Source organism: Erinaceus europaeus, chromosome 20, assembly GCF_950295315.1.
Source record: "Erinaceus europaeus chromosome 20, mEriEur2.1, whole genome shotgun sequence".
In the NCBI taxonomy this organism is placed as follows: Eukaryota; Metazoa; Chordata; class Mammalia; order Eulipotyphla; family Erinaceidae; genus Erinaceus; species Erinaceus europaeus.
In genome coordinates, this window is record NC_080181.1 from 40,700,419 (window position 1) to 40,718,132 (window position 17,714).

The 17,714-nt window shown below is 44.6% G+C and overlaps 1 protein-coding gene across 1 annotated transcript in view; it reads left to right on the forward strand.

The window, feature by feature from the left end:
• The window catches only part of ATP10A (ATPase phospholipid transporting 10A (putative)), a 170,820-nt gene that overhangs the window by 139,968 nt on the left and 13,138 nt on the right, over window positions 1–17,714 (forward strand). The window contains exons 11-15 of the mRNA XM_016189712.2: window positions 6,468–6,571; window positions 6,701–6,827; window positions 8,452–8,636; window positions 11,115–11,442; window positions 14,533–14,609. Of these exons, the coding sequence (XP_016045198.2) occupies window positions 6,468–6,571; window positions 6,701–6,827; window positions 8,452–8,636; window positions 11,115–11,442; window positions 14,533–14,609 (821 nt within the window). The remainder of the gene's footprint in view (window positions 1–6,467; window positions 6,572–6,700; window positions 6,828–8,451; window positions 8,637–11,114; window positions 11,443–14,532; window positions 14,610–17,714) is intronic.

Here is a 17,714-nt window from a genome sequence, read left to right on the forward strand (position 1 = left end):
AATATTAATATTATAAACTATAAAATAAATCAAAATGTCAGCCTCATAAGAAGTCCCTTCAGAGAGAGAGATAAGCTGGGAGTATGGATTGACCTGTCAATGCCCATGTTCAGTGGGGAAGCAATTACAGAAGCCAGACTTTCCACCTTCTGTATCCCACAATGACCTTGGGTCCATACTCCTAGAGGATTAAAGAGTAGGAAAGCTATCAAGGGAGGGGATGGGATGCAGAGTTTTGGTGGTGGGTGTTGTTAAAATTTCGGAGGCTCTGGCCGGGCGGGTCTAGCTTCACGGCGGGTAACAGAGACGCAGAGACAGCGGCTGGGCAGGGAAGCTGTATTTCTTTATTCAGGAACAACGATTCACAAACTAAGACAAACTAATCACCAAACAGAACTCTGCTGTCTCTTTGCGGCGGCGCAACCACTCTTTCTTTTACTCTCTAACTCAGGAACCCAGGAACTCTGTCACTCTGGAACTCTCTCTTACTCTGTAACCCTGAAACTCTCGAACTCAGGAACTCTCTGACTCAGGAACCCTCTCTCCGGGTTTCTTGGGGCAGGGCCAAGCAGGCCCTCGAAATTAACAGGACTCATCCAATTCTCTTGGCGGGGGAGGGCTAGAACAAACCAATGTAAAGCATACGACAGGTGGGAATTGTGCGGAGTTGTACCCCTCTTATCCTATGGTTTAGTCAATGTTTCCTTTTCATAAATAAAAAAAATTTTTTTAAAAGTCCCTTCAGGGCCCAGTGCATGGCTCCATGTGATGTTGGCATCAGGCAGAATCTAGGTCTTTAGTCCCTTCTCCCTGGTTTTTTCTCCTTACATTCAAGGTTACCCTAGAACTATCTTCCACCAGCCATGTCTCTGCCTTTGTGCTTTCCTCTGGTGCCAAGACTTGAACCTAGGACCTCATGCATGGAAAGCAGGTGCTCTGTATCTTGAGCCACCTCCCTGACCTTATTATTGCCTTTTTCAAATAAATAGTTCTTAATACTGATTTAATATTGATTCATTAAATTATGAGATAACAGGTAGAATTCCACACCATTCCCACCACCAGAGGTCTGTGTCCCCATTCCCTCCATTGGAAACTGCAGTGGTTCTCTCCCAAGATGACAAGAGATATGGGGTTACCATTATTTCTATATATATACTTGTCAATTTTTTAATAGTTCTACCTTCTCTTTCTAAGTCACATCTACACCTATTGCTACTTCCAAATGTCCTTTCCTTTCTCCTCTCTCTCAGTCCTGATGGAACTGGAGTTCAGAGCCCTCTAGTCCTTTTCCCCTAACATTTCTCCCCCTCGAGGTATGGACTGAAATTCTTTTTTGGGTACAGAAGGTAGAAGTTCTAGCTTCTGCTATTACTGCCCTTCTTAGAATTTTAGACACTTTTTTCTAGATATTTCCCATGTTTTTTTTGTTTGTTTTGTTTTGTTTTTTTGCTACCAGGGTTCTCACTAGGACTCAGTCTCTGCATGACTCCACCATTCCCAATGATTTATTTTGTTTTTATTATCATACATTCATACTTATATACATATATTTATTTTACTTTTTTTTACCAGAGTATTTGTCTGCTCTAGTTTATGGAGATGCTGGGGACTAGACCAGGGACCTTGGGACCAAAAGCATGAAAGTTGTTTTGCACAACTACTATGTGATCTCCTGAGTCCTCCCAGTGGCTTATTTTTTAATAGAGGGTGAGAGAAAGAGATAGGGAGAAGGAGATACAAAGAGACAGGAGAGACACCTACAGCACTATTCTACTACTTAGAATGCATCCCGATAGTCAGGAGCAGGGACTTGAACCCTCACTCATGGTGATAGTGTGTGCTCTACCAAGTCAGCCAACACCTGGTTCTTCCCATTATTTTTTTTTAACCAGAAGGCATGTCAGCTCAGGGGTTTATTGTTTGGGGTTACTTGTACCCCCAAAGGACCTTGGGTTGAGGAACTAGTATAATGGAATCCAAAAAGAATCTGCAATGAAATCTATAAAAAAGACTTTAATGTCTGAAGCACCAAATGTCCCAGGTTCAATCTCTAGGACCATCATAAGCCAGAACTAAGCAGTGCTCTAAAGAGGGGGGTATGGGGGGGGGGGAGGAGAAAGGAAGGGAGAAAAAAAAAAGAAAGAAAAGAGGGAGGAAGGAAAAGAGAAAGAAAAAGAAAGAAAGGGAGGGAGGTAGGGAGGAAGGAAGGAAAAGGGAGGGAGGAAGAAAGGGCAGGACCTCTCAGGCAAGTCCTACGCTCTGCCATTTCACACTCTCTCCATCCCCCATGAAATCATAATGCCTCAGATGTGGTAAAACTTGTGTAATGAATATCTGTGCTTTATGCATAAAGCATAATTTTTTGGCCACCCAGAACTAATATTGGGTTGCTTGAGAGCCATAGCTTCCCTGTGGAACTGATTCTGACTAGGATTTTAAAAGTGTGTTTCCCAGCCCCGGTGCACTATGGGAAACTCAGATAGCAGACAACTTTCCCCAGACCTGGGGCTCCTTCACTGCCAATAGAGTTACCAGATTTAGCAAACAAAATATATCGAACATGCACTTATTTCTGAGTTTCAGATAAGCAGTAAATATTTTTAGTTACATGTGCCCTGGGTGCTGTGTAGGCGTCTTGTATTTTCTCTGGCAGGACTAATGGTGAGGGATAGTCTAAGGATAGAAACATATTTTCTAGTTCCATGATGTGTTACTTATATTAATCCGCCAAAAGGCGTGGATTTGTAGTGCGGGTTTTGAGTCCCAGCAATAAACCTGGTAGCAATTAAAAAATATATAAATTAGAAAAAAATTAAAATACGAACTCACCTTGACTTTGAGTTTTATATGAAAAATGTGTGTTGTAGACAGTGGGTAAATCTAGTGGGGCAGACATCTCCCGAGTGCCCCTTACTAGAGGTTGTTGTAGCAAATCACAGTGACATTCCTGCTTAATGGTTCATGACAAAATCCTTTCCAGTCACAGCCAGCAACAGAGGCTGAAAGGTAAGGGCCCTTACTCCTAACAGGCCCTAAGACAAAGCCCTAATGTACCATTATCCTACACAAACTGGACATACCTTCTGCTTTCCTCTCATAATGGTCGACCAAAGAAAGCGATGGAATTGGGAAAGGGCCTGTCCCCTTGTCATGAATTATGGATTCCACAACTGGGTAAGGTTCAAAATCAGCACTTCTACAGCTTGCTAACAACTATTCCTCATCTATGTCTGCAGAGACAGAAAGAGGACAGATGCTTGGAGAATTTTTTTTTCTATCAGGGTTATTACTGGGTCTTGGCGCTGATGCTATGAATCCACCATTCCTGGCTGCTATTTTTTCTTTTCTTTTTTTCTTTCTATTTTATTTGATAGGACAGAGAGAAATTGAGAGGAGAGGGGAAGAGAGAGAAAGATAGACACCTGAAGACCTGCTTCACCACTCAAGAAGTGTACCCCTCTACAGGTGGGGAGTGGGGCTCAAACCGAGGTCTTTGCACATGGTAATGTGTGTACTCAATCCCAAGTGTTTTCACATCATAACATGTGTACTCAACCAGACAAACCACCACCCAGCCCCCACTTGGGGAATTCTTATTAGCCAGCATCTAGTTACTGGGGGGGGGGGGGAGAAGGGGGACTTTTAAAGAGAAAACAATACATACTAAAACCTTTACCATCTGGAGGCCAGGCAGTGGTACACGTGGTAAAGCGCACACATTACTGTGTGCAAGCCCCCTCTCCCCACTTGTATGAAGGAAGTTTCACAAAGTGTGAAGAAGTGTTGCAGATGTCTTTTTCTCTGTCTTCTCTTCCCTCTCAGTTTATCTCTGGATCCATCAAAAGACAAACAAAACAAACAAAAAAAGCAGTCTACTAGAAACAGTGGATTTATAGTACAGGCACTGAACCCCAGTGATAATCCTGGTGGCTAAATAAATAAATACAGAAGATTTGTTTTTAATTACCCTCTGAGCCACTGCCAACTGTGCAGTTCAGGAATGTTAATGATAATCACACTGATCTACAGCAGAATGCTGGAACTTTGTCATCTTGTCAAACCGAAATTCTATGCCCCTTGGAGAACCCCCTTCCCCAGCCCCTGGCTACCCCTATTACTTTCTTCCTGAGTTTGACATATTTAGAGCCCTTCAAATGCTTCTGTTTGCTGAGACTGCCTGGAATCTGAATGGAGAGAGCTTCCAATAGGACCTCAGGGATTTCTGGAGATGGTGCTGAGCTGTAGGTGGAAGGACATCACTTGTGCAGTTACTTCTTTTTAATTTTCTATTATTGATTTAATAATGATTAATAAGATTGTAACATAATGGGTACAATTCCTTATAGTTCACAACACCAGAGTTCCATGTCCCATCCCCTCCATTGGAAGCTTCCCTATTCTTTATAGACCACAGATATTTATGGGGTACGGAAGGTTGGGTGGGTCTGACTTCTGTAATTGCTTCTCCTCTGGATATGGGTGTTGACAGGTTGATCCATACCCCCAACCTGTCTCTACCTTTCCCTAGTGGGGTAGGGCTCTGGGGAGGTGGGGTTCCAGGACACATTGGTGAGGTTGTCTGCCCAGGGAAGTCAGGATGGTGTCATGGTAGCATCTGCAACATGGTGGCTGAAAGGTGATAAGATATAAAGCAGGACAAATTGTTTAGTAAACAGGAACCCAAAGGTAAGAATAGAGCAGATGAAATCAGGGGTCTTCCTGTGGGAAGAAGCTAGGAAGTCTATTTTAGGTATGTTTCAAGGGACCCGTGACTTAAGTAGTTTTTCCCAGAGTCTGATAGCTAACATGCAGGTGGACTTAAAGTATTGTCTGGGAAGATGGTGTCAGAGTTTAGAATAGGGCTAGGAAGCTGGATTAGGGTAGAGAGTAGTTCCTAAGTATGAGGAAGGTATATAAATACCATTAACTGTAAACCCCATCAATCTGACAGCACAGGAGCCTGTGTAGCCTCTGAATCCCTGTCAGTCTGAGCTTGCAGTCCATGGTCACAGCTAGGAACATTCTAGGCTGCACTCAAGTGTGCAAAATTATTTCTGAGGAGAATTACCACATGGCTTCACTCATAGGTAGACTATAAACAACAAAGCAAACTTACAAAACCCAACAAAAATAATTCCTGAACAATAAAATGGTGGCTACCAGAAAGGAAGGGATTTCAAGGAGTTCAGGGGCATCAGTCTGATAGTGAGAAGAGTGAACGTTTGTGGTGGGTGTGGTGTGATAATGTCTACAGATATCAGATGTGAAACAGCATCTTTGAAATTCATAAGGTTTGGTAACTCTATACAAAAAAGCATTGTTATTAAGATAAAATCTAGATACTGGGAAATGGCTCAGCAGATAAAGTGTATGCCTTATAATCTTGTAAGGCCCCAGGTACCACTATGGATAGCACGATGAAAACTATGAATGGTGAAGTCATGCTTTGTTCTCTCTCTCTCTCTCTCTCTCTCTCTCTCCCTCTCCCTCTTCCTCTCCCTCTCCTTCTCTCTCTATCTCTCTCTTTCTCTCTCAAAAATGTAGAATAAAATTTGGGTCAAGGAGGCTACTCAGTGGTATCATACATGTGCTAGGCCCTGGGTTCATTCCTGGCACTGTTAGTTAATTAAATAATTAAAGTGTGATCATCATTCAGCTTTACTTCAGGTTCCAGAGTAATTTCAGGGCCTCTCAGCCAGATCTTGCTTTTTTTTTTTTTAAGATAGAAACAGAGGGGCCAGATGGTGGTGCATCTGGTTCTGTGCACATATTACAATGCAAAAGGACCCAGGTTCAAACTCCTGGTCTCCATCTTTCCCTCCCCTTTCCTCTTGATTTCTTTCTGTCTCTATACAATTAATAAAGATAATTTTTATTATTTTTAAATCTTTTTTTAACTTTTTTGAATATTTATTTATTTTCCCTTTTGCTGCCCTTGTTGTGGTTATTGATGTCACTGTTGTTGGATAGGACAGAGAGAAATGGAGACAGGAGGGGAAGACAGAGAAGGGCAGAGAAAGAGAGACACCTGCAAACCTGCTTCACCGCCTGTGAAGCGACTCCCCTGCAGGTGGGGAGCTGGGGGATCGAACCAGGATCCTTACGCCAGTCTCTGTGCTTAGCGCCATGTGTGCTTAACCTGCTGCACCACCGCCCGACTCCCAAGATAATTTTTAAAAAACATTTTAAAGATAGAGACAGAGAAGCAGAGAGATAGAGATAGAGTGAAAGAGACCGCAGATCCAAAGCTTCATCCAATTCCATGAGGATGAGGCCCATGGCAAAGCAGCACACTATCCAAGTGAGCTATTTCAATGAACCTCCCCGCCCCCTTCCAGTTCTATTGTCCTTTTTTTTCTTCAATTTTGTATGTGTGTATGTATGTAATATAGGTTAAGTTCTGTTGTTCTTACTCCATTTCTACTCCATTGTTCTTACTCCATTTCTACTTCTGCTCCACCTAGATGACCCCAGAGGCAGGCATCATAAAAAGATCCGAAGGAAAACTCAGCATTACCTCAACCATTATGCAGTGGAAGGCCTGCGGACCCTGTGCATCGCTAAGAGGGTGAGTGAGTGAGTGAGTGAGTGAGTGAGTGAGTGAGTGAGTGAGTGAGTGAGTCCTCCACCAGGCTGCAGGGGAAGTCCTGAGTCTGCCCAGTGCCCCAGGCAGGGCTCAGCTGTGTGTCTCACACAGGTTCTAAGTAAGGAAGAGTATGCCGGCTGGCTGCAGGGCCACTTAGAAGCGGAATCATCTCTGGAGAACCGAGAGGAGTTGCTCTTCCAGTCTGCCACCCGCCTGGAGACCAACCTGCATCTACTGGGTAACTGGGGCTGCGGGTGGGCAGGGCACAGTGCTGACTTTGCAACTTAGGTGCCGCCCCCCCCCAGCCACCCCATATAACAGTGAGACCACACCTGGCCCAGTGCTCTCATGGCATGGCCTCTTCCTCTGGAATCAAGAGTAACTACGACTGTGATACCAAAAAGATTCCAAAATCTTTTACCATCGTTATGTGTCAACAAGGCAATATAGATACATGGAGGCAGACATGATCATTCAGTCCACAGTGACAGTCTCAGCATAGGGAACAATATGACCCAAAAGATATGGGAGCTCATCTCAAAGGACCAGGGAAAAGCACATCCCTGCACTGATAGGCATATTGGCTCCCAGAATACTGGGACTTGCAAAATTAAATCTGCCTCTTACTCATCATATTGATGGGGAAACAGATACACTCAGGATAGCATTGCTTGAAATAATAATAATAATAATAGTAATAATAATAATAATAATCCCATGTCTACTTGGATTAGGTAAACATTGATTGAGAGCAAACATTTTGGATGTCATTCACCAGATCCTTTACGTGGGCTGCATGATTTCTAAAAACACATTCATCCTGAAGCCAGTGATGGTGTACCGGGTAGAGGCCACATAATACCATGTGCCAGGACCACAGTTCAAGCCCCTGGTCTTGAACCTGCAGGGGAAAGCTTTATAAGCACTAAAGTATGCTGCAGGTGTCTCTCCTTTGTTTCCTCTCCAACTCCCCCTCCCTCTCAATCTCCCTCTTTCCATCTCTCTCTGTTTATCTCCATTTCTCTCTCCATCTCCGTCTCTCTCTTTCTCTCCCCCTCCCTCCCTCCCTCCTCTCTCCAGAACACTACTTAGGTCTAGCCTATGATGGTGTGGGGGAATTGAACCTCAGACTTTTAGAATCTCAGGCATAGTCTTTTTGCATAACCATAATGCTATCTTCCCCCCCTCTCAGTCTCTATCTACTTCTCCAGATCCCTCCCCACTAGAAAAAGATAGAAACAGGCTGGGGATGTGGATTGATCTGCCAATGTCCGTTTTCAACAGAGAAGCAATTACAGAAGCCAGACCATCCACCTTCTGTACCCCATAAAGAATTTTGGTCCATACTCCCAGAGGGACAAAGAATAGGGAAGCTTCCAATGGAAGGGGGAAGGGATATGGAACTCTGGTGGTGGGAATTATATAGAATGATACCCCTCTTATTCTATAGTCTTGTTAATCATTATTAAATCACTAATAAAAAAATTGGAAGCAGTGGTTGCATCTTGCAGTTACCTAGCCCTAGTGATAAGCCTGGTGGTAATTAAATAAAAGAAAACTATTCATCCCTTGAACTATGTCCACTCCTACCATCTCCCCCACAAGCTTTGTAGCAATTTTGCTGTAAAGTTGAAACTTGGCTGCATGTTCATTAGAATCTGAGGTGCTCAAGCTTGCCTGGTTGAGTGGAGAGAATACTAAGAGTACCCACCACTCCTGAAATTCTGAGTCATCACAGCACCCTTCCAGATGGCACAACTCCCACACAGCCAGATGTGTTTGGGTCTGTCACATCCACACCCCATGAGGGCTTGGGGTATCTAGTGCTGGAGGCTCACCTACACTGTTGTCCCTTCAACCAGGTGCCACTGGGATTGAAGATCGCCTGCAGGATGGAGTCCCTGAAACCATCGCCAAGTTGCATCAGGCAGGTCTGCAGATTTGGGTTCTCACAGGTGACAAACAGGAAACCGCCATTAACATTGCATACGCCTGTAAGCTGCTGGACCATGATGAGGAAGTCATCACCCTGAATGCAGAATCCCAGGTAAAAGAGGCCAGCAGAATAGCTCACCTGGGTAGTGTGCTGCTTTGCCATATGCGCAACCCAGGTTTGCACAACCCCCACCATAATGAAGGAAGCTTTGGTGCTGCTGTCTCTTTCACTCTTTCTCTGCCTCTCTGCTTTCTCTGTCTCTATGATGGATGGATTGATGGATGGATGGATGGATGGATGCATGGATGGATGGATGGAATGAATGAATCCAAGGTAAAAGGGGATTTAGGGGAGGGCTGATCAGCAAGAGGCAGCCTCGTACCCAGAGCTCTTTATGCACTATCCATGGCCTTTCTCTGGAAAGGGCTTCCTCAGAGATTGGGGAGCCAAGGAACAGTGCATTCAGGGTCCTTAGAGCTTAAGCAGCCAGCAGTTTAGCTGCCATTAATGGGGTCTCCCGAAGTGAGTGTTTTCCAATTCTATTTGGCTGTGTAAGTAAAGAAGTTCTCCCAGGCTGAAAAGGTAATTTGAATCTGAAGGAAGAATCAGCACAATCTTGAAATGAAGGCAGACAGAGGATCACACACCCGAGTCACAAGTGCTCGAGATACTGGGCAGGTCTCCAGCCCAAGAGGTTCACACACACACACCACCTCATAGTGGGTTCCTTAGACTTCATCAGAATTATGTCTGGTTTTCCCTGCAGATAGTTCACTCAGTAGAGTCCCTGTGTTACCATGAGGGGTGGCCTGGGTTTGAGCCCTGGCACCATGTAGAAACACTACAGTACTGGAGGGATTTTTATGGATCATGGGGCATTGCTATGACATATTCCTCTGTGTCTTTCTCTTTTTCTGTGAACTAACATGGGGCAGGGGGAGGGGATTCATCCCAAAACCAATGGAGTTATGTATGTGTAAGGTCCCAATGTTTCTTAAAAAAATGTCTTTGTACAGGCTGGGAGTATGGATCGACTTGTCAATGCCCATGTTCAGTGGGGAAGCAATTACAGAAGCCAGACCTTCCACCTTCTGCATCCCACAATGGCCTTGGGTCCATGCTCCCAGAGGGTTAAAGAATAAGAAAGCTATCAGAGGAGGGGACGGGATACAGAGTTCTGGTGGTGGGAATTGTGTGGAGTTGTAACCCCCTCTTATCCTATGGTTTAGTCAGTGTTTCCTTTTTATAAATAAAAAAAATTAAATAAAAAAGGTCTTTGTGGGGTGGGGTAGTAGCGTAACCAGATGAGCACACATATTACCATGCACTAGTCCCCACCTGCAGAAGGAAATCTTCAAAAGTGGTGAAGCAGTGCCACAGGTCTCTGTATCTCCCTCTCCCCCCCTTTCCCTTTATTTCTCTCTGTCCTATCAAATAAATACATTTTAAATGAAAAAATATATTTTTAGAAGTTTCTGCTTATTACCTGACCAGAGATTTGTGTAAGAGTACTGACAAAACCTAGAAGCATGTCACATGTTTCTTAGTTCCATCAAAACTAGTGATTGTGTTTTTAGTTTTGTGAATGCAGCCCTGTTTTGTTGATGATTACAGTACATGCTGACTTTATTGCTGCAATATGGTTAACATCAGTCACCATCTTAGGATATATCCCAAACTCTATACTATATGTGGACAGCAAAGTGGAATCTTCTAGAAAGTCTAGACCAGCTTTTTCTCTTTCTGTCTTGCATCGCTAGCTTATTACTAAGGCTTGGTCCCTACACAATCCCACTGCTCCCAATGACTTCTCTCTCCTTTTCTTTCTCCCTTTCTTTATTCTTTTGATAGAAACAAAGAAAAATTGAGGAGAAAGGGGGAATTAGAGAAAAAGAGAGACATCTGCAACACTTCCTCACCACTTGTGAAGCTTCCCCTCAGCAGGTGCAGACTGAGGGCTTGAACCTGTATCCGCAAGCATGGTAGCATACACATTTTACTGGGTGCAACACTGCCCAACCCCTAGCTTATTCTTTTCTTCCTTTCTTTCTCTCTTTCTTTATTTCTTCCTTCCTTCCTTCTTTCCTTCCTTCCTTCCTTCCTTTCTTTCTTTCTTGCTTTTTTGTTGTTTTGTAAGGATTTATTTGTTTTTATTGCCACTAGGGTTATAGCTTGGGGCTCAATGCCAGCACTACAAATCTACCACTCTAGGCAGCCAGTTTTCTTCTTCTTCTTTTTCTTTCTATTTTATTGGAGAGGACAAAGAGAAATCAAGAGGGGGAAATAGAGAGACTCCTGCAGACGTGCTTCACTGCTTGTGAAGTGCCCACCCCCCCCCCCCCGCAGGTGGAGAGTGGAGGCTCCAACCTAGATCCTTGTTCATGGTCATATGTGCGCCACCACCCAACCCCAGCCCCACTAATTCTTTTCTATGTGAGAAGTTGTACCCTTCAGTTATGTTATGCCCCAACTCCACCCCAACCTGCATCCTGGGGCAGGTTAGTCCTGGGAGTCCCAGGTGTGTTGGGGAGGTGGCCTAATGTGTGATGTGGCTGAATGAGCCACAGTAGCCTCTGCTGTTCATTTCAGGAGGCCTGTGCAGCCCTGCTGGACCAAACCATCAACTATGTGCAGTCAAAGAACCCTAGCAGTTCTCTCGAAAGGACCGAGACCAGCCTGAGCGTGGCTTTCTCCTCTCTCTGTTCCCCCTTGGCATCCTCTACCTCCCACCCCAGTCCCAGCCTCGTTATTGATGGGAGAAGTCTGGCTTTTGCCCTGGAGAAGACCCTGGAGGACAAGTTTCTCTTCCTCGCCAAGCAGTGCCGGTCAGTCCTGTGCTGCCGCTCCACCCCCCTGCAGAAGAGCATGGTGGTGAAGCTGATCAGAAGCAAGCTCAATGCCATGACCCTAGCCATAGGCAAGTATGCAGATAAGATGCCCCCCACAGCAGCCACAGTCTGAATCCCACCCCCTTCAGCATTCCACGGGGAGGTTGGAAAACCTTCCCTCACTCTTTATCCCCGTGCCGTAAAGCAACCTCTTCCCAACACAGAGCTTATATCTGAAAGTCACAACCTGGACTGGCAAAGGTGATAGCAATACAGAAAGAGATCAGTAATGTAGTGGTTGTTTCCAAAAATGCTCATATTGCTTCCTGCAAAACTGGAAGTAGAGTTCTGGCTACCACCATCATGGCAAGAGGTATGCTCGTTAGCCCAGGCCAGTCTTGAAAGAAGCCCCTCTGTGGGTGCACCTGGTGGACAAACTGCTCAGGGTACATGGCTTTGTAACACCCACAGAACACAGAGATTTCCTCTGCCTCATGTTCACTGATTGTTCCAAGTCCAGCATCTAATGAAATCCATCCTAAGAACTGAATGACCGCTAAATATAACATCATTTCTCTAAGGACTGTGTAACCAGTGATGGTTTTTCTCACTGTTTAAAGGTCCAGTGGTCTTATGGGTTGCTCTCTGGTGCCACTTGCTGTCCACTGTTTCCTAATACACTGTCAGCTATGGCCATGGTCAGGGTCAGGTTTGCAGTACACCCAGGTTCTGGAACTTAGCAGTGCCCCCTGCTTGTGAGGAAGAGGAAAGATTTTAGGTTGACGAGGGAAAAGAATAGCCCTCGTGATCCCCAACTAAGTCTCTCTGCAGATTCTATAATATCTGCACCCAGCTAAGCACTGGCTCGAGCTGAAGTATCCTCACTAGTCAATAATGATTATACAGTATTTTCCACACAGGGTCTCTAAGTGGCCTAAGCTTGGTTGTCATGGAGATGGTCCTGTACTTGCTGAGGGCTACAGCAACCACTAAGTGGCGTGCGATGGCCACAGATGTGAGTGCATATTCAGCAGTGACCTGGAGACAGGTCTGAGGAGGACCCACAGTCTCAGCAGAGTCTGTCCCTGTGGCCTCCTTTGCAGTCGTGTACCGGAAGTGATCCACAGGTCTTCCTGAGCTGAGGCATCTGCAGGCTGGGCCTATACCCTCGTCTCACTGTTGAGCCTCTGAGCTCCTATTCTCAGTGGAAACATAAGGACAGTGTCCCTCCCAGCTCTTCACAGCCTGACCAGTGCGTGGCTCAGCCTGTAGGCATGTGGTTTTCACTTCAGAAAAATATTAAATGCATGGCTGGTTAAAAGCAAAATTGGCAAACTTCTTTACTTTTTCTTTTTTCTTTTTTTTCTCTCTCTATTGCTCACCCCCCCCCGAATTTCTCTCTGTATCAAAAAAAAAAAAAAAAGCCTCCAGGAGCAGTCAGCTGGTCTTGCACTGAGCCCATTAATAACTCTGATGATGATAAGAATAATAATAAAATTATTCTTCCTCAGGGAACTTTAACTCAACTTCTTTGACTATGAGTTAAAAGCATCAGTGCGACCTAGTTTGAAGTACCCAGAAGTTGGTGATCTAGAGGACCTCAGAACATCATTGCCTGCTGTGTCTCATTTTGAATGACACACTGGGCAATTCTGCAGAGATTTGTTATTATGGCTTCAGAGAATTTCAATCTCACAAATATTGACTGATTACCCAGGTGGGGCCCAATGCAATCAACAAGAAGAGGTGGGGAAAAGCATCACCGGAGAAGAGACAGCCTCAGTCATATGAGTCACCATGCATAGGGAGACCTGCAAATTCTGTATTTTGTTGTTGTTGTTGTTTTCAGGGTTATTGCTTGGGCTCAGTACCTGCACTACAAATCCACTGCTCCTGTTAGCCATTTTTACTGGGCAGGACAGAGAGAAATTGAGAGAAAGGAGGTGAAGATAGAAAGGGGAGAGAAAAACAGATACCGCTTATGAAGTGACCCCCCCAAAGGTGGGGAGCCAAGGACTTGAACCAGGAGCCTTGGGCAGGTCCTTGAGCTTTGTACTATGTGTGCTTAACCCGGTGCACCACTGCCTACCCCCATTTTTTGTACTTTTTCAACTTGCCATGTGCTTTGTGATTTGGGCTGTTCCTAGCTCCAAAATGGCCTCTGGTGCTGAGGTGACAAGAACCAGGTCTCTGTTGGCCTTTCCTCAAAGGCACTTTGAACTCTAAACATTCCCTTTTGCCAGGTGGGCCAAATAGAGTTCTGCTTTGTAGCATCTTCAGAAAGCACAGATAAGACTATACTATCAAACAAACAAACAAACAAACAAACAAAAAATCTAGCTGGTTATGTAGGTACAAAAGAGTTCTACAGTTTATTGGATTGGGTTTAGCGTCTTTTCACTCAGTTTACAAAAGGGCTGAGTCAGGAGTCTACATTGGAATTACTTTTGCCTGATAAGGCTATCCATGTGATCAAAGACTAGAGTCATTGGCTGGCATGGGAAGATAGCACCATGGTTATGCAAAAAGACTCTGATGCCTGTGGCTCAAAGGTCACAGGTTTATAGTCAGGGAGGTGGCAGAGTGGAAAAGCAGTGGGCTCTCAAAATGAGGTCCTGAGTTCGATCCCCGGCAGCACATGTACCAGAGTGGTGTCTGGTTCTTTCTCTCCTTCTATTCTTCTCATTAATAAACAAATAAAATCTTTAAAAAGGAAGAAGGGCCAAGCCAGAGCTGTGCAGTGCTCTGATAAAGAAAGAGAGGGGGAGAGAGAGACAGGGAGAGAGAGAGAGAGACAGGAAAAGAAAAGATGAGAGTCTTTGGGCAATTAATGATGCAAATGATGATGGCATCTTCTGTTCTACGATGCCAGATACCATGTTCAGTCAAAGCTTTCTGAATGTAAGAACCAACCAGGTAGAGAGATTCCTAAATAAAAGATGACTTGGTGCTAGCTCACATTCTGAAGTATCCGTAAGTGTGTCTAGTTCAAAACATCTTCATCCTTGCTCTGACTGTTGAATTCAGTTTCCCCCAGTAGATGCTGCATTACCTTCCTCTCTTCCTCATGACCGTTTCACAGGACTCAGTTAAGTAGGGGATTCTTCAAAGACCTGTCAAGAATATATGATTCTGTGCTTCTCAACGCTGATAATTTTTCCTGCCTGTGCTGTTTGTAGGAGACGGAGCCAATGATGTCAGCATGATCCAGGTGGCAGACGTGGGTGTGGGAATCTCGGGCCAGGAGGGCATGCAGGTAAGACCAGTTGGGGCTGTCCCAGGTCACCAGGTGGACCCCTCACTGGTTCCCTTCAGTCTTTTCAGCTGGCTCTGTCCAACTAAGCTCACAAGTTGGCCCTTAACACAACTCACACTCACTTTCTGCTAAGCCAGTAGTGGCAGGCAAGGTAGAAGGCAGCTCTACATTTTTGAAGTTGTTTGTAATAAATGTGCCTGTCCGTGTGTTGTGGGAGGCCCAGAAGTCTCTTCCCCGTGGTGTCTAGTTGGCCACATGGGGTTCCAAAAAGAGCTGGAGAGATCATGGTCTCTGGCATTGTGAACTTTTATTTTAGAAAAGTGAAAACACTCATAGAGACACATGGGACATTAGGGGAAAATAGTGAATTATGGAGAAACTGGGGAGCTCTTTTATCCATGCACTTTTAGGTGGCCTCCAGAATCTCCTCTCAGTGATGGGAAGAAACAAACATGCCTGCTCACAAAAGTTTCAGGTTCTAATCTTCCCTTAAAACATGTGTACAAGTTGTGTGTGTGTGTGTGTGTGTGTGTGTGTGTGTGTGTGTGTGTGTGTGTGTGTGTGTGTGTCATCAGTGGAACAGAGAGAGAGGCACCGTGAGTCATAGCATCCTCTCTAACTGTTGATGGCTTGCCTCTGGAAGACATTTTTCTGCTGTCCCTGAACTCTAATGATGCCATTTGATAAACTGACTTCACTCTTAACACATTGGAAACTGGTGTAACTCTAAAAGTAGAATGCAACCATTTTTACTTCTGAAAACTCACTACACTTTGCATTTGTCTCCATGTTAGTTCTCAACATGTGAACCAGTCACTGAACAACTGAGTTAATTAAAAACATCTTTCTTCTGGATTTAGTATTACAATTTTCCAACATCTGATTTCCTTTTTTTTTTTCACTTGGTGGAGACTATGGGATAATGGGTCCAATTTTCTTTTTAAAAATCAGGATGTGGACCACCACTTAGTCATCGATTGAGTCATTCACGGAGGCATTCAATCAGTAATTAATTGGCTAAGCATTTTTATATGTCTGCGAGGAGCTCATTAGATTTCTTACTTGACATTAGAATAACAGTAAGATGGAAAGTCCCCACAGTGTCTGCATCTGTGGCCCCAACTCACACTTTCTTGGCTCTCCTGTCCTCATCTGACTTGAGCCATTCAATAATTTTTCTTCCTTTCTGAAATTAAATATGGAGTCCAGGTAATTTGTTTCCTTGCCTTGCCTCTTCACAGCACCATGCATGCAGGGGAAGCACAGGAAATATTTGTTGAATGCCTGAACAAAATAGCCCACTCATTCTGATTTTTTTCAGAATTGCCTCCACCAAACCCATTTTTTTCTGGAGTGAAAAACTGACCCAGACAGTGTCTGTGAACCACATATGCAGGAAAATGAACCAAGGACTTACTTTTTTTGTCTGTTTTTTGGGTTTTTTTGCACCCCCAGAGTTATCACTGGGGCTTGGTGCCAACACTATGAATCCACTGCTCCTGGTGGCCATTTCTTTCCACTTTATTGCATAGGACAAAGAAAAATTGAGAGAGGAGAAGGAGATAGTGAGAGAGAGAGAGACACAGAGAGAGACATCTGCAGTCCTCTTTATCACTCATGAAGCTTACAGGTGGGGACTGGGGGCTTGAACCTGGGTCCTTGTGCACTGTAATGTGTGCACTTAACCAGGTGCACCACCACCTGGTCCCAGGACTTAAATTTTGTATCAGAGATTCAGTTTGAGCATTATGTCGGGAATGGACAGAACTTCCACTGTGGTTTTTGTTTTTTTTTCTATGCTGAGTTATTTTTTAAAAGATTTATTTGTCGAGGGCCAGGCAGTGGCACACTCAGTAGAGTTTGCATGTTATAATGCGGAAGGACCTGGGTTCAAGTCCTCAGTCCCCACCTGCAGCAGGAAGAAAGCTTCATAAGTGGTCAAGCAGGGCTGCAGGTGTCTCTTTGTCTCTCTCTTCTATTTCTATCTCCCTCTCCCCTCTCAATTTCTGTCTCTATCCAAAAAATACATAAGTAAATAAAATGTCAAAATAAATAAATACATCTTAAGAAGACTTGTTTATTAGTGAGATATAGAGAAAGGATGAGAGAGCCAGAGCCTGGCACACATGATGCTGGGCATCTAACTCTTGTCTTCATGCTTTTAAGTCCAATGTCCTAGCCACTGTACCAGCTCTCCAGACAGTTGTTCACATCCTTTTTTTTTTTCTTTCTATCTCATTGAACAGTACAGAGAAAAATTGAGAGAGATGGGAGATAGAGAAGGGAAGAGAAAGGTAGACACATGCAGCCTGCTTCACCACTTGTGAAGCACCCTCCCCCTAAGAGGTAGGGAGCTGGGGGGGGGGTCTCAAACCCAGGTCCTTGTGCTCATCCTTACACTTAGTACTATGTGTGCTTACCCTGGTGTGCCACCGCCCGGCCCCCTGTCCACATTCTTAAGGCTGTTGCAGAAGCATCTGACTGGAGCTTCCTGAAAAGCAATGGGGATAGCCAAGGTGTAGAGCACAGCTGGCACAGCCTTAAGCAGACTTAACTCTGAGGTTGTGTTCTGGGCAGACTTTGCAGGAGGCTTCTGTGGTTATCTGAGGCCACACTGCTATGTTTAGGATATGAGATGGTAGTACGACTTGATATCTTTCTTACTCTTGTGTATGTTCAGATTACCCACCTGAATGTTTTCCCAGCTTGTGTTCTGTTCAGCTCAATAAACAGAAGGACACTGGTCAGCCCTTTGGGAGATGGAGTGTGTAGGAAGCTGTGTGATCAGAGCTGAGTCACTGAGCATGAGTAAGAGTGTTTGGCAGTCCCTCGGCTCAGCCAGAGTGGGAAGGCTATTCTAGATAGGGAGCTGGAGGAGGTCAGAGAAGATCCTGAATTCCCTGAGAAGCTCTGTTTTGCTGTTGTTTCTTTTATGGGGTCATCTGGTTGACCATGCCTACTGAGTCCCTCCCATTTCCCAACCAAACACTGACTGGGAACTAGGGAATACAAAGTGACACTCATGGAGTGTCCAGAAAACTCTGTAAAGATAGGTATGTATTTTCAGTTAACAGAGAGAGCCATAATGGAGTACGCAAAAAACTA